This window comes from Elephas maximus, chromosome 5 (assembly GCF_024166365.1).
Source record: "Elephas maximus indicus isolate mEleMax1 chromosome 5, mEleMax1 primary haplotype, whole genome shotgun sequence".
Taxonomy (NCBI): Eukaryota; Metazoa; Chordata; class Mammalia; order Proboscidea; family Elephantidae; genus Elephas; species Elephas maximus.
The window spans coordinates 41,489,755-41,514,569 of NC_064823.1; the positions used below are offsets into that span (position 1 = coordinate 41,489,755).

The following is a 24,815-nucleotide window of genomic DNA, read 5'->3' on the forward strand; positions in this document are numbered from 1 at the left end:
GAACATAGGAGTGTCTTATGGACCAGTTCTATTTGTGGTGATGGTGTGGTTGTTTGCCCCCATCCAAGTAACACTGGATCTTAGTGTCTTGATCTTCTCTGGGACAGCAGATGAACACTTCTTGGCACATGCTCAGAAGCCTGAGATAAGCACTGTTATCATTTATTTCTAACTTACTCCTGCCTTCTTCTGAGCCTAGCTTTCTGTCTCTTACAATCTGATAAAAAACCAAAAACCAAACCCACTGTCGTCGAGTTGATTCCAACTCATAGCAACCCTATAGGACAGAGTAGAACTGCCCCACAAAGTTTCCAAGGAGCACCTGGCAAATTTGAACTGCCGACCTCTTGGTTAGCAGCCATAGCACTTAACCACTCTGCCACCAGGGTATCCTGCAATCTGATAGCTGTTGACATATCCCTTCTCTCCTTAGCCAGAGTCCATTTCTGTCACCTGCAACCAAGTCCCTTACTGGTACATGTAGGCACATGGGTAGTAACATTTTAAAAAGACTTTCTTTCTCTTATCTTTAATTACTAGAGGCCAATGGCTGTGTTAGTTAAAAACTTGGTAGCTAAACAGCAGCACAAACAACCACCACACTGACTCACCTCCCTTTCTAGCTTGGGAAAGAAGAAACAGGCAAAACTGCAGGGGTGGGGGAGAGGGGTGGCAGCGTAGTAGTAAAAATAATTAAGCCAAGAAATAAATCTGTGTTTGTGTGGTTACTTTTGTGGAGTTGGGGAGAGGCAGGAGAGATTGCAAACGTAGTGGCATAAATCCAAGGAGCATTTGGGGTGGGGGGAGGGGAACTCTTGGAAATTGTACCTTACATGTAGCCTAGTTTTTGTTATTATATTCTTGAACTAAGCTTTAATGTGACTCAGGTGTTAAGAAAGCAAGCTTGGTGAACAATAACCAAAAATTGCAGCTGGGTAGGGGTTTCCTTTTTCTGCCATTTTTCCTCCAGAACAGTCCACGTATAATCATGTGAAATAAAGTCCAGGAAAATGCTGGATGTATATTTTTTCCTGGCCTGGGATTTGCTTGGCTACATTCAACCGGAGCTATTTCAATGACATCAATATAAGTGATGACAGAGGAGCACTGCTAGTAAAATGCAGGAAGAACCTGGTTGCCTGCCTCCTGTCTGGCTCTCTGTAGCTCTTTTGTCTGGCTCTCTGTAGCTCAGACGGCAGCAAGTCAAGTCTGTACCTGGGTCTGTTCCTAGAATTTGGCTGTTTGGGTTCCTGTTCATCAGTTGGAGGTGAGATCATTTTCCCTAAAATTGCCAAATAATTCAACCTACACAACGGGCAAAACTGTGACAAGCTTAGAATGCTCTTTTCAAGCCCAAATTAAATGCAATTTCCACCCACAGAGCATTTTTTTTTAAATCAGCAACACACCAACCATTTTATGTCTTTGCAAGAGTCATTTAAAAATTTACATTTAAATGACTTCCAACCAGCTTCTTGAAATATTACTATAAAAAGAAATCATCTGAATATGATTTCTCAGTTGAAATACTACATTAGTACATTATCCTTTGTACTAATATATGAACAGCAAAACATCCGAACACTTTTAAGGAGCTAATGATAGATACTGTGTTTAATTTTCCTTTTGTTCTTGGACAATTATCAATTTAAATCTTAATAAAGTTTTTTTTTTTTTTTTCTAACTTAGCCCAAGGAGCCCCTTTTCGCTAAGATTTCTAGTCTCTGTGCTTTATGGTTAAAAACGAAAAACCAACCCCATTGCTGTCAATTCCAACTCACAGAGATGCTATAGGGCAGAGCACAACTGCCTCACAGAGTTTCCAAGGCTGTGATCTTTTCGGAAGCGGATTGCACATCTTTCTCCTGTGCAGTGGCTAGTGGGTTTAAATCACTGACATTTCTGGTTAGCAGCCAAGCACTTAACCACTGCACCACCAGGGCACCTTTATGCTTCAAAGCTGCTCAATTATTTTCAGAAAAAAGCAGGGTAAACACCAATCATTGTTTTAAACTGTTTTATTTCACTCATTTAACAGATATTTTTTGAGCACATACTACAAGGCAAGCACTATGCTCAGTTCAACCCCTTCTGAGCTCTGAGTTTGTATGTGCCTGCTCTTAGACGCTCAGGAGGGCAGGCCCTGACCCTGTGGGTAAGACTCACATGTTTTCAGTGCTCCTGTCATCGGGGGGATTATCTCATTCAGGGACGAAGTATTAGGAAGCCCATCGAGGCCACAGGGCTAAAACTTTATTCTTTGATCCAGGTTTCATCAGGAAAAGAGCTCCCCTTCCAGTTAAATCCAACGTCGTTACAACAAGGCTTTATACATAATCTGCCCCTCCTCATGTCTCCGACTTCTCTACCTTCCGCCTAGCCACCCCTTACCAGTGACGTTATACTTCGCTTCCACCTCAGGGCCTCTGCCTGGAGAGTAATTCCCATCTATATGGCCTGATTCCTCATCTAACCCAGGTCTTCGCTCAAATGTAACCTCAGAAGCACCCCCCTGCCACCAAACACTCCCATTTCCCTTCTCTGCCTTATTTTTCTCCATAACACATACTATCTAATAATTTATTATCTAACATATTTTGTTTATTTGTTCTTTTCTCCTAAAATGTAAGCTCCATGAGGGCAGGAATTTTTATCTCTTGTTCTTGCTCTATCCCTAGCATCTGGCATATATTACGTGCTCAATAAATATTTGTTGAATGAATAAACTCTTTAATTTCCACTTTCCCAACTTCTGTCTCTATCCCTAATTGGTTCCAAACTTGAACAGGAGAGAAGACTGTTTATTTCCTTTCAAAACAGCAACAATAATCATTCCTTTTTAAAAAGTTTATTCAAGCATGTAACACTACAATAAAATAACTACACGACACTATTCATTTATCTACATTTATATCCACCACATGTCTGTCAGCTTGTCATACTATGGGGACTAGCGTGTTGCTGTGATGCTGGAAGCTATGCCACCAGTATTCAGATACCAGCAGGGTCACCCATGGCAGACAGATATCAGCTGAGCTTCCAGGCTAAGACACACTAGGAAGAAGGACCTGGCAGTGTACTTCTGAAAAGAATTAGCCAGTGAAAAGATTATGAATAGCAGCAGAACATTGTCTGATATAGTGTTGGAAGATAAGCCCCCCAGGTTGGAAGGTACTCAAAATACTACCGGGAAAGAGCTGCCTCCTAAGGAAGAGTTGATCTTAATGACGTGGACAGAGTCAAGCCTTCAGGACCTTCATTTGCTGATGTGGCATGACTCAAAACGAGAAGAAACAGCTGCAAAAATTCATTAATAATTGGAACAAGGGCTGTATGAAGTACGAACCTAGTAAAGCTGGAAATCATCAAAAATGAAATGGAACATATAAGCATCAAGATCCTAGGCATTAGAGAGCTAAAATGGACTGGTATTGGCCATTCTGAGCTGGACAATCATATGGTCTACTATGCTGGGAATGACATCGTGAAGAGGGATGGAGTTGCATTCATACTCAAAAAGAACATATCTAGATCTATCCTGAAGTACAACGCTGTCAGTGACAGGATAATATCCATATGCCCACAACGAAGACCAGTTAATATGACTATAATTCAAATTTACCCACCAACCAGTAAGGCAAAAAATGAAGAAATTGAAGATTTTTTACCAACTTCTGCAGTCTGAAATTGATCAAACATGCAATCAGGATGCATTGATAATTACTAGTGATTGGAATGCAAAAGCTGGATACAAAGAAGGATCCACAATTGGAAAATATGACCTTGGTGATAGAAACAATGTTGGAGATCGCATGATAGAATTTTCCAAGATCAACGACTTCTTCACTGAAAATACCTTTTTCCACCAACATAAACAGCGACTATACATGGACCTCACCAGACGGAAGACACAGGAATCAAATTGACTACATTTGTGGAAAGAGACAATGGAAAAACTCAGTATCGTAAGTCAGAACAAGCCGAGGGGCCAACTGTGAAACAGATCGTCAATTGCTCATACGCAAATTCAAGTTGAAACTGAAGAAAATTAGTACTAGCCCACAAGAGCCGAAGTACAACCTTGAGTATATCTCACCTGAATTTAGAAACTATCTCGAGAATACATTTGACGCACTGAACACTAATGACCAAAGATGAGATGAGTTGTGGAATGACCTCAGGGACATCATACATGAAGAATGCAAGAGGTCATTAAAAAGAAAGGACAGAAAGAAAAGACCAAAATGGATATCAGAAGAGACTCTGAAACTTGTCCTTGAACATCGAGCAGCTAAAACAAAAGGAAGAAATGATGAAGCAAAAGAACTGAACAGAAGATTTCAAAAGGCAGATCGAAAAGACAAAGTATTCTAATGACATGTGCAAAGGGCTAGAGATGGAAAACCAAAAGGAAAGAATACTCTCAGCTTTTCTCAAGCTGAAAGAACTGAAGAAAAAATTCAAGCCTCAAGTTCCAGTAGTGAAGGTATTCCATGGGGAAAATATTAAATGATGCAGGAAGCATCAAAAGAAGATGGAAGGAATACACAGGGTCATTATAACAAAAAGAACTGGTTGATGTCCAACCATTTCAAGAGGAAGCATATGATCAGAAACCAATGGTACTGAACGAGGGAGTCCAAGCTGCACTGAAGGCACTGGCAAAAAACAAGGCTCCAGGAATTGACAGAATACCAATTGAGATGCTTCAACAAACGGATGCAGCACTGAAGTACTCATTCATCTATGCCAAGAAATTTGGAAGATGGTTACCTGGCCAACCAACTGGAAGAGATCCATATTTATGCCTATTCCCAAGAAAAGGGACCCCACTTAATGCAGAAACTACCAAACAATATCATTAATATCACGTGTAGTAACATTTTGTTGAATATCATTCAAAAGCGGCTGCACCAGTGTATCGACAGGGAACTGCCAGAAATTCAAGCCAGATTCAGAAAAGGACGCAGAACCAGGGATATCATTGCTGATGTCAGATGGCTCCTGGCAGAAAGCAGAGAACACCAGAAGGATATTTACCTGTGTTTTATTGACTATGGTAAGGTATTCGACTGTGTAGATCCTAACAAACTGTGCTAAGAACGGGAATTCCAGAACACCTAATTGTGCTCATGAGGAACCTTTACATAGATCTAGAGGCAGTTGTGCAGACAGAACAAGGGGATACTGCATGGTTTAAAGTCAGGAAAGGTGTGCATCAGGGTTGTATCCTTTCACCATACCTATTCAATCTGTATGCTGAGCAAATAATCTGAGAAGCTGGACTATATGAAGAAGAATGGAGCACCAGGATTGGAGGAAGACTCATTGACAACCTGTGTTATGCAGATGAAACAACCTTGCTTACAGCAAGTGAAAAGGACTTGAAGCACTTACTGATAAAGATCAAAGACCACAGCCATCAGTATGGATTACACCTCAACATAAAGAAAACAAAAATCCTCACAACTGGACCAATGAGCAACATCATGATGGACGGAGAGAAGATTGAAGTTGTCAAGGATTTCATTTTACTTGGATCCACAATCAACAGCCATGGAAGCAGCAGTCAAGAAATCAAAAGATGCATTGCACTGGGTAAATCTGCTGCAATGGACCTCTTTAAAGCGTTGAAGGGCAAAGATGTAACCTTGAAGACTAAGGTGCATCTGACCCAAGCCATGGTGTTTTCAATCACATCATATGCATGCGAAAGCTGGAAGGTGAATAAGGAAGACCAAAGAAGAACTGACACCTTTGAATTGTGGTGTTGGCGAAAAATATTGAATATACCATGGACTGCCAAAAGAAGGAACAAATCTGTCTTGAGAGAAGTACAACCAGAATGCTCCTTAGAAGCAAGGATGGCAAGACTGTGTCTTACATACTTTGGACATGTTGTCAGGAGGGATCAGTCCCTGGAGAAGCATATCATGCTTGATAAAGTACAGGGTCAGCAGAAAAACGGAAGATCCTCAATGAGATGGATTGACACAGTGGCTGCAACAATGGACTCAAGCGTAACAATGATTGTGAGCATGGTGCAGGACCGGGCAGTGTTTCCTTCTGTGGTACGTAGAGTTGCTATGAGTTGGAACAGACTCGACGGTACCTAACAACAACATATTTATACACTCTGTATGTTGGGCTGGTGTAAAGAATTCCTTATTCCATTTTAGTGGTAGTTAGGCTAAGACCATTTCGGATCACTAGAACATAAAAGCTATATCCTCAATTTAAAAAGTTCAAATGATTAGCCACCCCTGCTAGTATTAAAATATATAAAAATATCTACATTCTTCCTAAGAACTAATTCTGTCAAAAAGCATTCTAGATTGGAATTGATTTATAACGTAGATGAATGAGCTATCTGTGTATTTTACTTACACCACCACACCACCCACTGCCGTCAAGTCAATTCTGACTCATAGTGACCCTACAGGACAGAGCGGAACTGCCCCATAGAGTTTCCAAGGAGCGCCTGGTGGATTTGAACTGCCGACCTTTTGGTTAGTAGCCACAGTGCTTAACCACTATGCCACCAGGGTTTCTGTATTTTACTTAGGCACTGGCTATTTTAATTGAAATTACATTTCATTTTCTAAATGCTCAAATTTTGCTGAAAATCACACACTAATGCTTGTGCCATAAATATCTCAGAGAAAAAAATTTCAGGTGAAATTTATGAAACAGGTAACCAAAACTTGCATTAAACTTATTAATTTCTTATTCATTAGAGTTTTTTTTTTATATTACTGATGTGAAAAATGAAGAACTCAGTAAAGGCCAACCACTTAATATATAATAAATTAAAGTAAGTGAAGAACTAAAACAAAGGTTGAAAAGAATCCCTTTGTAAAAAATATACATGCAGTATGTATATATACATACATATACCTGCTGTGAAGATGGCTGCAGTTTTGACACCTTTATCTTCATTTTGTATTTCCTGAAGGAATGAACCAACTGTTGATAACATTGGTTTGACTACAAATTGACATCGCTCTCTTCTGGATGGCAAAGGCAGTGTTATCAAAGGAAGGCCATATCTATAATTAACTGTAATTTCTGTTAAAAAAATATATATATAGGGATGAATAAAATTTACTTTAAGAAACAACTTTAAAATATAAGAATTCTAAAAGGAATATCTAAACACAGAATTAAAAAACCTCTTTATTCATATAATAATTTGTATTGCTTGTATATGCTTTCCGTACACTACATATACCTTACACTACAGGTTATGTTTTCTGTACCAATCTCTAACATTTTATGCCTGTGCCACACTGTACTGTAATTATCTGCTTAGAGCCTTCACACGTGAACAATTCAGCCCTTCACGGCAGAAACTGTTGCTACTTTGTCTCCATCTCCTGAGGCTCCTGGTGGGGAGAGGAGTCTGCCAAAAGACATCAGAATTTTATGCGCACAGAAAAGGGAAGGACTACACCCAGGATGGGGGTGCAGAGGGGCAGGAGGAGTTATAAGAGCAGTTAGTTTGTTTTGCTCAAAACTCACAGCTATCATTTTATTTGGAAAAATGGAAGTAAATTAGCACATGAATCAAAGACGTGATAAGAAAACTTACCATCAGATGGCACCACCGTACTATAAAGGGGTGATAGATAATATTTCAGATTTCCACATACCTTCACACGCAAAATCTGTAAGAAAGATAAATTTTTTCTTTAAAAAAAAATGGGAAAGCTGAAATAAATGTCTTCACCAGAAGACTCTTTTTAACCTTATATGACTTCCCACACACATCTGAGTAAGCCCTTAAAGAGAAGCTCACTGAACCTTCCGGCTGCCTGCTGGCCGGCTACCATAGTATGTTGTGGCAGTAACACACTGGGACAGCGATTCTCAGATTGGGGTGTGAGGACACCGAAAACTCTAGAGTTCCGCGGTAATTTTTAGTTCAGTTTTTCCTCTTAGGTGATAATCTAAACAAATACACACATGCATATTTTAGCTGCTTCCTTTTCAAAGTATGGTCCTCAGATTAGAAACATCACATCCTCCTGGGAAGGATTAGAAACACAGACTCACAAGCCCAGCCCTGACTTACTAAGTTAGAATCTACATTTTAACAAGATCCCCCAGATAATTCATACACATATTAGAATTTGAGAAACACTGATCTAGATTTACGCTGTCTGATAAGGTAGCCACTAGCTACATGTGGCTATTTACACTTAATTAAAATTAAATAACATTCAAAATTCAGTTCCTCAGTCACATCTGCCATACTTCAAGTGCTCAATAGGTATGTTGGGCTAGTGACTACTGTACTCAACAGTGCAGGAACAGAACATTTCCATCATCACAGAAAGTTCTACTGGGCAATGCCGCCAAGTCTAGAAAACATCTGAATAGCCACTTTAATATGGAACACATTTTTAGCACTTGCATTGGTGTTTGTGTTTACAATTGCAATGGTGCTTGATGAAGGCCTAATGATATCATGGAGCACTGGTGGTGCAGTGGTTAAGAGCTCAGGCTGCTAACCAGAAGGTCAGCAGTTTGAATCCACTAGTCACTCTTTGGAAATCCTATGGGGCAGTCCTACTCTGTCCTGTAGGGTTGCTATGAGATGCAATTGTCTCAATGGCAATGGGTTTAGTTTAGTGATATCGAAGTGCGCTGTGTGAACAAAGATACTGCGGTAGTAGTAAGGGCACTAAGGAATTGGTTCACAGACGCTTGTGGAATGCAAATAACTTGTGCCAGAGCAATTAGTACTGTAGTCACAACATGGTGGCTGTATCACATTGACCCCATTTTTTAATGTATGAACTTGCAATAGCTCATGGACAATAAGTTTGACAGTAACTATGCAAAGAAGAATTCTTTAGTAAACCGTATTTTTTTAATTTTCTGGATTTATTTGAGGGTGCACTATTAAAATAAATCAGTGGCTAGCTAGAGCTATAAAAAAAGAAAAAGAAATAAGGGGCATCCAAATTAGTAATGAAGAAGTTAAAGTGTCCCTATTTGCAGATGATAAGATACTATACACAGAAAACTCAAAACACTCCACAAGAAAACCACTGGAACTAATAGAAAGATTTAGCAGAGTATAAGGATACAAGATAAACATAAAAAATCAGTTGGATTCCTACACTCCAATAAAGAGAATGATGAAAAGGAGATCAGGAAACAATACCATTTATAATAGCCACTAAAAAAATAAAATACTTAGGAATAAATCTAACCAGGGATGTACGAGACCTATACAAAGAAAACTACAAAACACTACTCCAAGAAACCAAAAGAGATCTACATAAATGGAAAAACATACCATGCTTATGAACAGGTAGACTCAACACTGTGAAAATGTCAATTCTACCCAAAGCAATCTACAAATGCAATACAATCCTGATCCAAATATCAACAGCATTCTTAAAAGAGATGGAAAAATTAATCAATAACTTTATATGGAAAGGGAAGAGGCCCTGGATAAATAAAGCATTACTGAAGAAGAGGAATAAAGTTAAAAGGACTCGCACTACCTGCCCTCAGAACCTACTATACAGCTACAGTAGTCAAAATAGCCTGGTACTGGTACAACAACAGATACAGTAACCAATGGAACAGAATTGAGAATCCAGATGTAAATCCATCCACCTATGGTCACCTGATGTTCAATAATGTCCCAAAGTGCATCAAATGGGGAAAAGACAGTCTTTGTAACAAAAGGTGCTGGCAAAACTGGAGGTCCATCTGTAAAAAAAATGGAACAGGACCCACACCTCACACCATACACAAAAGCTAATTCAAAATGAATCAAAGACCTAAATATAAAACCCAAAACTATAAAGATCATAGGAGAAAAAATAGAATCAACATTGGAAGCCCTAAGACAAACCATTCACAGGATACAAACCATAACTAACAACACACAAACTCCAGAAGATAAGCTAGATACCTGGGATCATCTAAAAATTAAACACTTACGTTCATCAAAAGACTTCATCAAAAGAGTAAAAAGAGAACCTACACACTGGGAAAAAAATTTTGGCTATGACAAATCAAACAAAGGTCTAATCTCTAAAATCTACAGGAAAATCCAACACCTCTACAACAAAAAGACAAATGCTCCAATTTTAAAAATTGGCAAAGGAACAGACACTTCACCAAAGAAGACATTCAAGTGGCTAAATGCTCCCGATCATTAATCATTAGAGAAATGCAAATCAAAACCAAAACGACATACTATTCACCCCAGCATTACTGGCATGAATCAAAAAAACAGAAAATAATAAATGTTGCTGAGGCTGCAGGGAGACGGGAACTCTTATGCACTACTGGTTGGAATGCAAAATGATACAACCATTCTGGAAAACAATATGGAGCTTCCTTAGGAAGCTAGAAAGAGAAATACCATACAATCTAGAAATTCTACTCCTATGAATATATCTTAGAGAAATAAAAGCCATCACACAAATAGACATATGCACGCCCACATTCACTGCAGCATAGTTCACAACAGCAAAAAGATGGAAACAACTGAGGTGCCCATCAACAGATGAACAGATAAACTATGCTACATACACACAGTGGGGTATTACACAATGATAAAGAACAATGATGAGTCTTCAAAGAATCTCACAATATGGATGTATCTGGAGCATATTTTCCTGAGTGAAATAAGTCAATCACAAAAGGACAAATATTTTATGAGACTACTACTGTAAAAACTCATGAAAAGGTTTACACACAAAAAAAAAACAATCTTTGATGGTTACAAGGGAAGGGACAGAAAAACACTAAATAGATAATAGATAAGTGCTAACTGTAGTGGAGGGTAAGACAGTACACAATACTGGGAAGGCAGCACAACTTGTACAAGGCAAGGTCATGGAAGTTCCTTAGACACATCCAAACTCCCTGAGGGACCAAGTTGCTGAGCTGAGGGCTATGGGGACCATGATCTCAGGCAACATCTAGCTCAACTAGCATAACATGGTTTATAAAGAAAATGTCCTACATTCTACTTTGGTGAGTAGCGTCTGTGGGTCGTAAAACCTTGTGAGTGGCCATCTAAGATACTCCACTGGTCTCACCCCATTGGAAGCAAGGGATAATGAAGAAAACCAAAGACACAAGGGAAAGATTAGTCCAAAGGACTAATGGACCACAACTACCACAGCCTCCACCAGGCTGAGTTCAGCACAACTAGATGATGCCTGGCTACCACCACTGACTGCTCTGTCACAGATCTCAACAGACGGTTCCAGACAGAGCTGGAGAAGAATGTAGAACAAAATTCTAACTCATGAAAAAAGACCAGAATTACTGGCCTGACAGAGACTGGAGAAACCCCAAGAGTATGACCCCCAGACACCCTTTTAGCTCAGTAATGAAGTCACTCCTGCGGTTCACCCTTCAGCCAAAGATCAGACAAGCCCATAAAACAAAACAAGACTAAAGGGGCACACCAGCCCAGGGACAAGGACTAGAAGGCAGAAGGGTACAGGAAAGCTGGTGATTGGGAACCCAAGGTCAAGAAGGGAGAGAGCTGACTTATCATGGGGCTGGTAACCAATGTCACAAAACAGTATGTGTATTAATTGTTTAATGAGAAGCTATTTTGTTCTGTAAACCTTCATCTAAAGTACAATAATAATAACAAATAATAATTCTAGAAGATAAAAATAAACCAGTAATTTAAAAAGTGTTAACTGCTATAAAGAAAAAATTTAAGATAATGACATTCAAATAATGTCCCATATGCTCAAAATCAAAAGATGTTGTCCACAAATGAAATAAAACATTCACGTACATAACAAAATAAGCAGTAAGTTTCAACAAAATACCATCAATCGTTATAGAAATACAAATCAAAACTAAACTGAGATACCATCTTTCCCTGCCAATGCTAGCACGAATCAAAAAAACAGAAAATAGCAAATGTTGGAGAGGTTTTGGGTAGACTAGGATGCTTATGCACTGCTGGTAGAAATGTAAATTGGTACAACCACACTGGAAAACAATATGGTGCTTCCTTAAAAACGTAGAAACATAAATAGTATATGATCCAGCAATTCTACTCCTAGGAATATACCCTGGAGAAATAAGAATCCTCACACAAACAGACAAATGCATACCCATGTTCACTGCAGCATTATTCACAACAGCAAGAACATGGAAACAATCTAAGTGCCCATCAACAGACAAATGGAAAAGCAAATTATGGTACATACACACAATTTTTTTTTTTTTTTTTTTTTTACACACAATGGGCCCTTTTGCTCACTCTGAATCCTGTAACCAGCTTGTCATAATCTGACCTCCGGTTGTTGGAACTTGAGCTGGCAGCTTACCTGCTGATCTTGGAATTCATCAGCCTCTGCATCCTATGAGCCAGTGGTCTGCTGTCTCACCTGCCAGTTGGGTTCATCAGGCCCTGCGGCTACGTGAGGCAGGAGAAACTTGCACGCTGGCGCCTGATCAACAGACTTGGGACTTGCCAGCCTCTATGACCATGTGCCCCCACGTGTCTGTCAGTTTGTCGTACTGTGAGGGCTTGTGTGTTGCTGTGATGCTGGAAGCTATGCCACTGGTATTCAGATAACAGCAGGGTCACCCATGGAGGACAGGTTTCAGCTGAGCTTCCAGACTAAGAGAGACTAGGGAAAAGGACCCGGCAGTCTACTTCTGAAAACAATTAGCCAGTGAAAAGCTTACGAATAGCAGCAGAACATTGTCTGATATAGTGCTGGAAGATGAGCCCCCAGGTTGGAAGGCACTCAACAGACAAGTGGGGAAGAGCTGCCTCCTCAAAGTAGAGTGGACCTTAATGACATGGTTGGAGTCAAGCTTTCGGGACCTTCGTTTGCTGATGTAGCATAACTCAAAATGAGAAGAAACAGCTGCAAACATCCATTAATAATCGGAACCTGGAATGTACAAAGTATGAATCTAGGAAAACTGGAAATCATGAAAAATGAAATGGAATGCATAAACATCGATATCCTAGGCATTACTGAGCTGAAATGGACTGGTACTGGCCATTTTGAATCAGACAATCATACAGTCTACTATGCTGGGAATGACAACTTGAAGAGGAATGGTGTTGCATTCATCGTCAAAAAGAACATTTCAAGATCTATCCTGAAGTACGACACTGTCAGTGATAGGATAATATCCATACGCCTATAAGAAAGACCAGTTAATACGACTATTATTCAAATTTATACACCAACCACTAGGGCCAAAGATAAAGAAATAGAAGATTTTTATCAGCTGCTGCAATCTGAAATTGATCGAACATACAATCAAGATGCATTGATAATTACTGGCAATTGGAATGCAAAAATTGGAAACAAAGAAGAAGGATCAGTAGTTGGAAAATATGGCCCTGGTGACAGAAACAATGCCGGAGATTGAACGATAGAATTTTGCAAAACCAAGGGCTTCTTCATTGCAAATACCTTCTTTCACCAACATAAATGGCCACTACACACATGGACCTCGCCAGATGGAGCACACAGAAAGCAAATTGACTACATCTGTGGAAAGAGACAATGGAAAAGCTCAATATCATCAGTCAGAACAAGGCCAGGGGCCAACAGTGGAACAGACCATCAATTGGTCATATACAAGTTCAAGCTGAAACTGAAGAAAATCAGAACAAGTCCCCGAGAGCCAAAATATGACCTCGAGCATATCCCACCTGAATCTAGAGACCATCTGAAGAATAGATTTGACGCATTGAACACTAGTGACCAAAGACCAGATGAGTTGTAGAATGACATCATAAATGAAGAAAGCAAGAGGTCATTGAAAAGACAGGAAAGAAAGAAAAGTCGAAGATGGATGTCAGAGGAGACTCTGAAACTTCCTTTCGAACATCAAGCAGCTAAAGCAAAAGGAAGAATGGATGAAGCAAAAGAACTAAACAGAAGATTTCAAAGGGCAGCTCGAGAAGACAAAGTAAAGTATTATAATGACATACGCAAAGAGCTGGAGATGGAAAACCAAAAGGGAAGAACATGCTCAGGGTTTCTCAAGCTGAGAGAACTGAAGGAAAAATTCAACCCTCGAGTTGCAATAGTGAAGGGTTCCATGGGGGAAAATATTAAATGACTCAGGCAGCATCAAAAGAAGATGGAAGGAATACACAGAGTCATTATACCAAAAAGAATTAGTCAATGTTCAACCATTTCAAGAAGTGGCATCTGATCAGGAAGTGATGGTACGGAAGGAAGAAGTCCAAGCTGCTCTAAAGGCACTGGCAAAAAACAAGGCTCCAGGAATTGATGGAATATCAATTGAAATGTTTCAACAAACAGATGCAGCGCTGGAGGTGCTCATTCGTCTCGCCAAGAAATATGGAAGACAGCTTCCTGGCCAACTGACTGGAAGAGATCCATATTTATGCCTATTCCCAAGAAAGGTGATCCAACCAAATGTGGAAATTATAGAACAATATCATTAATATCACATGCAAGCAAAATTTTGCCGAAGATCATTCAAAAATGGCTGCAGCAGCATATTGATAGAGAACTGCCAGAAATTCAGGCCGGTTTCAGAAGAGGATGTGGAATCAGGGGTATCATTGCTGATGTCAGATGGATCCTAGCTTAATGCAGAGAATACCAGAAGGATGTTTATCTGTGTTTTATTGACTATGCAAAGGCATTCGACTGTGTGGATCATAACAAACTATGGATAACATAGTGAGGAATGGGAATTCCAGAACACTTAATTGTGCTCATGAGGAACCTTTACATAGATCAAGAGGCAGTTGTTCGGACAGAACAAGGGGATACTGATTGGTTTAAGGTCAGGAAAGGTGTGCGTCAGGGTTGTATATTCAGTCTGTACGCTGAGCAAATAATCCGAGAAGCTTGACTACAGGAAGAAGAACAGGGCATCCGGATTTGAGGAAGATTCATTAACAACTTGCGTTATGCAGATAACACAACCTTGCTTGCTGAAAGTCAAGAGGACTTGTGGCAATTACTAATGAAGGTCAAAGACCACAGCCTTTAGTGTGGATTGCACCTCAACAAAAAGAAAACAAAAATCCTCACAACTGGACCAATGAGCAACATCATGATAAACGGAGAAAAGATTGAAGTTGTCAAGGATTTCATTTTACTTAGATCCACAACCAACAGCCACGGAAGCAGCAGTCAAGAAATCAAAAGACGAACTGCATTGGGTAAATCTGCTGCAAAGGACCTCTTTAAAGTGTTGAAGAGCAAAGATGTCACCTTGAAGACTAAGGTGTGCCTGACCCAAGCCATGGCATTTGCAATCCCATCATCTGCATGTGAAAGCTGGACAATGAATAAGGAAGACCGAAGAATTATGCCTTTGAATTGTGGTGTTGGCGAAGAATATTGAATATACCATGGACTGCCAAAAGAACGAACAAATCTGTATTGGAAGAAGTACAGCCAGAATGCTCCTTAGAAGCAAGGATGGCGAGACTTTGTCTCACGTACTTTGCACATGTTGTCAGGAAGGACCAGTCCCTGGAGAAGGACATCATGCTTGGCAGAGTACAGGGTCAGTGGAAAAGAGGAAGAACCTCAATGAGATGGATTGACACAGTGGCTGCAACGATGAGCTCAAGCATAACAACAATTTTAAGGGTGGCTCAGGACCGGGCTGTTGTGCATAGGGTAGCTATGAGTCGGAACTGACTCGATGGCACCTAACAACAACAACAACACACACACACACAATGGAATATTATGCAAAGATAAAGAGCAATGATGAATCGCCAAAACATCTCACAACATGAATGAATCTGGAGGGCATTATGCTGAGTGTAATAGGTCAGTCATGAAAGGACAAATATTATATGAGACCACTATTATAAGAACTCAAGAAAAGGTTCACGCACACACAAAAAAATTCTTTAATGATTACTAGGGTAGGGAGTGAGGGGCAAGGAAATCACTAACTAGATGGCAGACGAGTGTCAACTTTGATGAAGGGAAAGACAACACACAACACAGGGGAAGTCAGCACAACCTGACCAAAGCAAAAGCCTAGAAGTTTCTTAGACACATCCAAACACCTCCAGGCACCAAGTTGCTGGGGGGCTGGGGACTAGTCTCAGGGAACATCTAGGTCAACTGGTATAACATACTTCACAAAGAAAATGTTCCACATCCTACTTTGGTGAGTAGTGTCTGGGGTCTTAAAAGCTTGCTGAGTGGTCATCTAAGATACACTTATTAGTCCTACCCTGTCCGGAGCAAAGGAAAATGAAGAAAACCAAAACCACAAGGAAAATATTAGCCAAAAGGACTAAAGGACCACACGAACCAGACTCTACCAGCCTAAGCCCATAAGAATCAGATGGTTCCCAGCTACTACCACAGACTGCTCTGAGAGGGATCATAACAGAGAACCCCGGACAGAGCAAGAGAAAAACGTAGAACAAAATTCAAATTCACGAAACAAAGATCAGACTTAGTGGTCTGACAGAGACTGGAGGAACCCCCAAAACTATGACCCCTGGACACTCTGCTAACTCAGAACTGAAACCACTCCCAAAGCCCAAGTTTCAGACAAAGAGTAGATGAGCCTATAAAACAAACAATAACACGTGTGAGGAACGTGCTTCTTAGTGCAATCAAATATACAAGACCAAATGGGCGACTCCTGCCCAAAAGCAAGACGAGAAGGCAGGAAGGGATAGGAACTGGACAAATGGACATAGGAAAACCGGGGTGGGAAGGAGGTGAGTGCTGTCACATTGTGGGGATTCTAACCAATGACACAAAACAGTATGTGTCTAAATTTCTGAATGAGAAATTTGAGCTGCAAACGGTCACCTAAAACACAATAAAATAATATATATGTATATGTTATTAGGTGCCATTGAGCTGGTTCCGATTCATAGCAACCCTATGTACAACAGAACGAAACACTGCCTGGTCCTGTGCCATCTTCACAATCATTGTTATGCATAAGCCCATTGTTGAAGCCACCATGTCAATTCATCTCATTGAGGGTCTTCCTCTTTTTCACTGAACCTCTACTTTGCCAAGGATGATGTCCTTCTCCAGGGACTGCTCCCTCCTGATGACATGTCCAAAGTATGTGAGATGTAGTCCCATCACCCTTCCTTCTAAGGAGCATTCTTGTTGTACTTCTTCCAAGACACATTTGTTTGTTTGGCAGTCCATGGTATATTCAATATTCTTCGCCAACACCACAATTCAAAGGCAAAATTCTTCTTTGGTCTTCCTTATTCATTGTCCAGCTTTCACACGCATAGGAGATAATTGAAAACACCATGGCTTGGATCAGGAGTACTTTAGTCTTCAAGGTGACAGCTTTGCTTTTCGACACTTTAAAGAGGTCTTTTGCAGGAGATTTGCCCAATGCAATGCATCTTGTGATTTCTTGACTGCTACCTCCATGGTTGTTGAGTATGGATTCAAATAAAATGAAATCCTTGACTTCAATCTTTTCTCTGTTCATCATGATGTTGCTCAGAGGTCCAGTTGTAATGATTTTGGTTTTCTGCTGAGGTGTAATCCACACTGATGACTGTGGTCTTTGATCTTCATCAGTAAATGCTTCAAGTCCTCTTCACTTTCAGCAAGCAGTTGTGTCATCTGTATAACACAGGTTGTTACTGAGTCTTCCTCTACTCCTGATGCCCTGTTCTTCTTCACGTAGTCCAGCTTCTCAGATTATATGCTCAGCATACAGACTGAAGAGGTATGGTGAAAGGATACAACCCTGATGCACACCTTTCCTGACTTTCGACCATGCAGTATCCCCTTGTTCTGTCTGCGCAACTGCCTCTTGATCTATGTACAGGTTCCTCATGAATGCAATTAAGTGTTCTGGAAATCCCACTCTTAGCAACGTTATTCATAATTTGTTATGATCCACACAGTCGAATGCCTTTGCATAGTCCATACAACACAGGTAAACATCCTTCTGGTACTCTCTGCTTTCAGTCAGGATCCATCTGACATCAGCAATGATATCCCTGGTTCTGCATCCTTTTCTGAATCTGGCTTGAATTTCTGGCAGTTCCCTGTTGATATACTGCTGCAGCAACTTTTGAATGATCTTCAACAAAATTTTACTGCGTGTGATACTAATGATATTGTTGGATAATTTCTGCATTGAGTGGGACCCCTTTTCTTGGGAATAGGCATAAATATGGATCTCTTCCAGTTGGTTGGCCAGGTAGCCATCTTCCAAATTTCTTTGCATAGATGAATGAGTACTTCCAGTGCTGAATCCGTTTGCTGAAACATCTCAATTGGTATTCCATCAATTCCTTGACCCTTTTTTTAAATCGCCAATGCCTTCAGTGCAGCTTGGACTTCTTCTCTCAGTACCACTGGTTCCTGCTCATATGGTACCTCCTGAAATGGCTGAATGTTGACCAATTCTTTTTGGTATAGTGACTCTGCATATTCCTGTATCTTCTTTTGATGTGTCCTGCATCGTTTAATATTTTCCCCATAGAATCCTTCAATACTGCAACACAAGGCTTGAATTTCTTCTTCAGTTCTTTCAGCTTGGGAAATGCAGAGCGTGTTCTTCCCTTTTGGTTTTCCATCGCCATGTCTTTGCGCATGTCATTATAACACTTTACTTTGTCTTCTCGAGCCGCCCGTTGAAGTATTCTGTTCAACTCTTTTACTTCATCATTTCTTCCTTTTGCTTTAGATACTCTACATTCAAGAGCAAGTTTCAGAGTCTCTTCTGACACCCATTTTAGTCTTTTCTTTCTTTCCCGTCTTTTTAACGAGCTCTTGCTTTCTTTAGGTATGATGTCCTTCCACAACTTGTCTGGTCTTCGGTCATTAGTGTTCAACACATCAAATCTATTCTCGAGATGGCCTCTAAATTCAGGTGAGATAAACTAAGGGTTCTACTTTGGCTCTCGTGGACTTGTTCTAATTTTCTTCAGTTTCAACTTGAATTTGCGTATGAGCAATTGATTGTTCTGCAGTTGGCCCCGGCCTCGTTCTGAATGAGGATTTTGAGCTTTCCCATCATCTCTTCCCACAAATATATTTGATGTGATTCTTATGTATTCTATCTGGTGAGGTCTGCGTGTGTAGTCGCCATTTATGTTCGTGAAAAAAGGTATTTGCAATGAAGAAGTTGTTGGTCTTACAAAAATCTATCATGCGATCTCTGGCATCATTTCTATCACCAAAAAAAAAAAAGGCCATGCTTTTTAACTACCGATCCTTCTTTGTTTCCAACTTTCGCATTCCAATCTCCAGTAATTATCAATGCATCAATTTCAGATGGCAGAAGCTGGTGAAAATCTTCAATTTCTTCATTGTGGCCTTAGCGGTTGGTGCATAAATGTGAATAATATTTGTATTAATTGGTCTTCCCTGTAGGTGTATGGATATTATCTTATCAGACAGCACTGTACTTCAGGATAGATCTTGAAATGTTCTTATATATGTATATGTGTATATGTATACACACACACACACATATAAAACTCACTATTAAAATGAGGAAAGGTCAATTATTTCTTAAAGCAGAATACAATTCTCAATAAATATACACAGTAAAAGTCCTTGGATAATGGATATTATAATACTGTCTATTGCTTTTAGTGAAACTACATGAAATTGATAAAAATGTATCCCCTTGGAAACAAATCAGAATTCTCCATTAAAATACTTCTTTAAAAATAATTATACAAATGGTTCTCCGTGTATAAAAGTGAAGTACAGAAATGTACAGGGTAAAAGTTAAAGTCTCTCCCTTTACTCCCTCCCCCTCTTCCACATCCCACAACTGTCCCAGAGGTAATCACTGCTAGAAGTTTAGTGCATATCTTTCCAGACTTTTTTCCTACATCTTTACATTTCAGTTAAATTCTATGCTAAGCTCTGTATTATGCTAAAGACAGTCTGTGAGCCAGGTTTCTAGGTAATAATAGTAATTTCTAATCTTATAAATAAAGTACTTATTTATTTACTGTGCTGATGAAATTTCAGGTATACTTTTTTTTATTATTATTATTGTGCCTTAGATGAAGGTTTACATAACAAATTAGTTTCTCATCAAACAGTACACACACTGTTCTATGACACTGGTTAACAACCCTGTGACATGTCAACACTCTCCCTTCTCAACCCTGGGTTCCCTGTTACCAGCTTTCCTTTCTCCTCCTGCCTTCCAGTCCCTGCCCCAGGGCTGGTGTGCCCCTTTAGTCTTGTTTTGTTCCATGGCCCTGTTCAATCTTTGGCTGAAGGGTGAACCTCAGGAGTGGCCTCGTTACTGAACTGAAAGGGTGTCCAGGGGCCATGCTCTCAGGGTTTCTCCGGCCCCTGTCAGGCCAGCAAGTCTGGTCTTTCTTTTTGAGTTGGAGTTTTGTTTTGCATTTTTTCTCCAGCTCTGTCCGGGATCCTCTATTGTGATCCCTGTCAGAGCAGTAAGTGGTGGTAGCCGGGCATCACCTAGTTGTACTGGACTCAGTTTGGTGGAGGCTGTGGTAGATGTGGTCCACTAGTCTTTTGGACTAATCTTTCCCTTGTATCTTTAGTTTTCTTCATTCTTCCTTGTTCCTGAAGGGGTGAGACCAGTGGAGTATCCTAGATGGCTACTCACAGGCTTTAAAGACCCCAGACGCTACCTACCAAAGTAGAATGTAGAATAATTTCTTTATAAACTGTTATGCCAACTGACTTAGATGTTCGCCAAGACCATGGTCTCCACAGCGCTCAGCCCAGCAATTTGGTCCCTCAGGGAGTTTGGATGTGTCTATGGAGCTACCATGACCTTGCCTTGTACAGGTTGTGCTGGCTTCCCCAGTATTGTGTACTGTCTTACCCTTCACCAAAGTTATCACTTGTCTATTAAGTATTTTTCCATCCCCACCCCCCCATAACCATCAAAGATTGTTTCTTTGTTTATGTAAACCTTTTCATGAGTTTTTACAGTAGTGGTCTCATACAGTATTTGTCCTTTTGTGATTGCCTTATTTCACTCAGCATAAAAAAAAAAAAAAATAGTGCCCTTCGAATTCACCCATGTTATGAGATGCTTCACAGATTCATTGTTGTTCTTTATTGTTGTGTAATACCCCATCGTGTGTATGTACCACAGTTTGTTTATCCCTTCATCTGTTGATGGGCATCTAGGTTGTTTCCATTTTTTCCTATTGTGAACAATGCTGCAATGAATGTGGGTGTGCATATGTTTGTTCATGTGACAACGCTTATTGCCCTAGGGTATATTCCTAGGAGCGGAATTGCTGGATCCTATGGTATTTCTATTTCTAACTTTCTAAGGAAGCACCATACTGTTTTCCAAAATGGTTTTATCATTTTGCATTCCCACCCGCAGTGCATAAGCATTCCGATCTCCCCACAGCCTCTCCAACATTTGTTGTTTCCTGTTTTATTGATTCGTGCCAGTAATGCTGGGGTGAGATGGTATCTCAGTGTGGTTTTGCTTTACATTTCTCTAATGGCTAGAGATCGTGAGCATTTCCTCATGTGTCTGTTAGCCTCCTGAATGTTTTCTTTGGGGAAGTGTCTGTTCATTTCCTTTGGCCATTTTTTAACTGGATTATTTGTCTTTTTGTTGTAGGGGTGTTGGATTTTCTCATAGATTTTAGAGATTAGACCTTTGCCTGATTTGTAAGAGCCAAAATTTTTTTCCCAGCCTGTAGGTTCTCTTTTTACACTTTTGGTGAAGTCTTTTGATGTGCATAAGTGTTTGATTTTTACAAAATCCCAGTTATCTTGAGGATGTCACTTTAAAGAGATGTACAATTCAAACTTCTGGGAGTTCCCTGTTGATGTACGGCTGCAATCATTTTTTAATTAATTATCTTCAGTAAAATTTTGCTAGCATATGACATTAATGATATTGTTCAGTAATTTATACATTCCATTTGATTGACTTTCTTTGGAATGGGCACAGATCTGGAGGTCTTCCAGTTGGCTGGCCACATAGCTGTCTTCCAAATTTCTTGACATAGATGCTTCCAGTGTTGCATCCATTTGCTGAAGCATTTCAACTGGTAATCTGTCAATTCCTGGAGTCTGTTTTTCTCCAAGGCCTGCAGTTCAGCTTGAACTTTTTCCTTCAGTACCATCAGTTCTTAATCATATGCTACGTCCTGAAATGGTTGAAGGCCTACCAAATCTTTTTGTACAGCAACTTTGTATACTTTTTTTATCTTCTTTCGATGCTTCCTGTGTCACTTAGTTTTTTACCCATAGAATCCTTCAGTATTGCAACTCAAGGTTTGAATATTCTCTTCAGCTTTTTCAGCTTAAGAAATGCTAATCTGCCATTTTGTCATACTGTGGCGACCTGCACATTGCTATGATGCTGGAAGTTATGCCACCAGTATTTCAAATGCCAGCAGGGTCATTCATGGTGGGCAGATTTCAGCAGAACTTCCAGACTAAGACAGACTAGGAAGATAGGCCTGGTAATCCATGTCCAAAAATTAGTCAATAAAAACCCTGTGGATCACAGTATATTGTACATGACTTTGTCTCACTTACTTTGGATGCATCGTCAGGAAGGACTGGAAAAGGAGGACCAGCAAAAGTGAGGGAAACCTTTGATAAGATGGACTGACACAATGGCCACAGCAATGGACTGAAACATACCAATGATCACAGGTATGGTACAGGACCAGGCAGTGTTTGCTTCTGTTATACATGCTGTGATTATTAAGGGTGTATGTCGACTTAGCTGGGTCATAATTCTCAGTCATTTGGCAGTTACAATATAGTTTGGCATTCATCTGATGATGTGATCACTTCCATGATGAGACTTGATATAATGTGATCACCTGCACGATGGGATCTGCTGTGAGCAGCCAATCAGTTGAAAGGGAGTTTCCTTGGGGGTGTGGCCTGCATCGAATGTGAGTGGACTCTCTGGCAAGCCTCGTCAGCTTTTGCTCGCTCTGGATCCTGCAGCTGGCTCCTGTTCATCTGACCAGTTCTCGGGACTTGATCTAGCAGCTTACCTGCAGTCTTGCCTGCCGATCTTGAGATTCGATCTTTGCAGCCAGTGGGCAAGGGCCCTGCCCTCTGACCTGCCGATACAGAGTTTGCCGGCCCCTGCAGCTACATGAATCAGGAGAAGCCTCTATCCTGATCTATGGACTTGGAGCGTTTCAGCCTCTACAGTCATGTGAGCCATTTCCATAATATAAATTTTTCTTTACTGGTTTTGCTTCTCTAGAGAACCCAGGCTAAGATAAATGGGGTCACCATGAGTCGGAGACTGCTTGACGGCAACTAAAAACAACAGCCGTTCTGGAAAATGTTTGGCAGTTTCTTATAAAGTTAAACACTTTTGCATATTTACTCAAGAGAAATAAAAACTTACATTTTACAAGCCACCAGCAGAGATGTTATTTCCTCCCACTAGAGAGCATACTTTCTGAGATGAGGGTAAGACTTGGTCTGGTTTACTGCTATATCCCCAGCAAATGGACCAGTGTCTGACACACAATAAGGGGCTCAAAATTAATATTTGTTAAATGAATGTGTGAATATCTTCAACATGATAAGGGAAAATGGCTAGCAACCTAGAATGCTATGTTGTTATTGTTGTTAGCTGCCGTCAAGTTGGTTCCAACTCATAGCGACCCTATGTACCACAAAACGAAACACCGCCCGGTCCTACGCCATCCTTACAATTGTTGTTATGCTTGAGCCCATTGTTGCAGCGACTATGTAAATCCATCTCATTGAGAGTCTTTGCTATACCCAGGGAAATTAATCAAGGGTCAGAGAAATGAAAAGATTTTCAGATATACAGAGACCACAGTTTCTTTTCCACAGATCTTTGCTAAAGAACTTCTTCACGCAGAAGGGGACAGAACCCAGATAGAAGCAGAAAACATAAGGCAACAGTTAGCACCAAAGCCGGGAAAATATGTTGGAGTAAATAATTTTCTGTAAGAAATTTAAAACTATTTGTGTGTGTGTGTGTGTGTGTGTGTTAAAATGAGTGAAAAACGCTAAACAGGATTTGGTATATTGTATCCAGTGGATTCTTAAAACATGTAAAGGTCCTTGTCATTTTCAACAGGAAGGCAAAGATACTGAAAAACTTGAGGCTTTCTTAAAAAAGTTGTAATTATGTGTGCATATTAAATATTTAAAAGAAACTATTCAATCTGTAGTTTCTAAACTGGTAGCAGAAAATAAAAAGAACAGAACAAATCTTTTCAAGAAAAGTAGAAAAAATGGAAGTAGAAAAGAAACAAAAACAGAAAACCTGAAAGAAAAAGAAATCCTTTCCAGAGTAAAGGAGAGTGAGGACTCAAAGTAGAAATAAGTCCAAGGTACTAACAGCCTACACACACCACAACCTACACAACCCCAAGACCAGAAGAAATAGGTTGTGCCAGGCTACCACTACCAACCACTCTGGCTAGGATCACAATAGAGAGCCCTGGACAGAGCAGGAGAAAAATGTACAACAAAAAACCGAACTCATAAAAAACGACCAGACTTCCTGGCCTGAGAGACACTACAGGAACCCCTGAGACTATGGCCCTAAGACACCCCCTTTGACTTGGAGTTGCAGCCATTCCCAGAAACCACCTTTCAGCCAAAGCAATAGACAGACAGGCCCATAAATAACACCTGAAAAGAATGTGCTCCGTAGAACAAGCAATCAAATGAGACCAAAAGGGCAACATTTGCCCAAAAGTAAAGATAAGAAGGCAAGAAGAGGTAGGAAAACCAGACAAAATGAAACAGGGAACCCGGGGTGGAGACGGGGAGAGTGTTGACACAGTGTGGTGACTGCAACCAATGTCACGAAACACTTTTTGTACAAATTGTTGAATGGGA

General features: G+C 40.2%; 1 protein-coding gene across 1 annotated transcript in view; it reads right to left on the reverse strand.

Moving 5' to 3' along the window:
* MCUB (mitochondrial calcium uniporter dominant negative subunit beta) overlaps nucleotides 1-24,815 on the reverse strand; it is a 129,993-nt gene that overhangs the window by 21,011 nt on the left and 84,167 nt on the right. The window contains exons 2-3 of the mRNA XM_049885536.1: nucleotides 7,592-7,667; nucleotides 6,898-7,068 (exon numbers count right to left, since the gene is read on the reverse strand). Of these exons, the coding sequence (XP_049741493.1) occupies nucleotides 6,898-7,068; nucleotides 7,592-7,667 (247 nt within the window). The remainder of the gene's footprint in view (nucleotides 1-6,897; nucleotides 7,069-7,591; nucleotides 7,668-24,815) is intronic.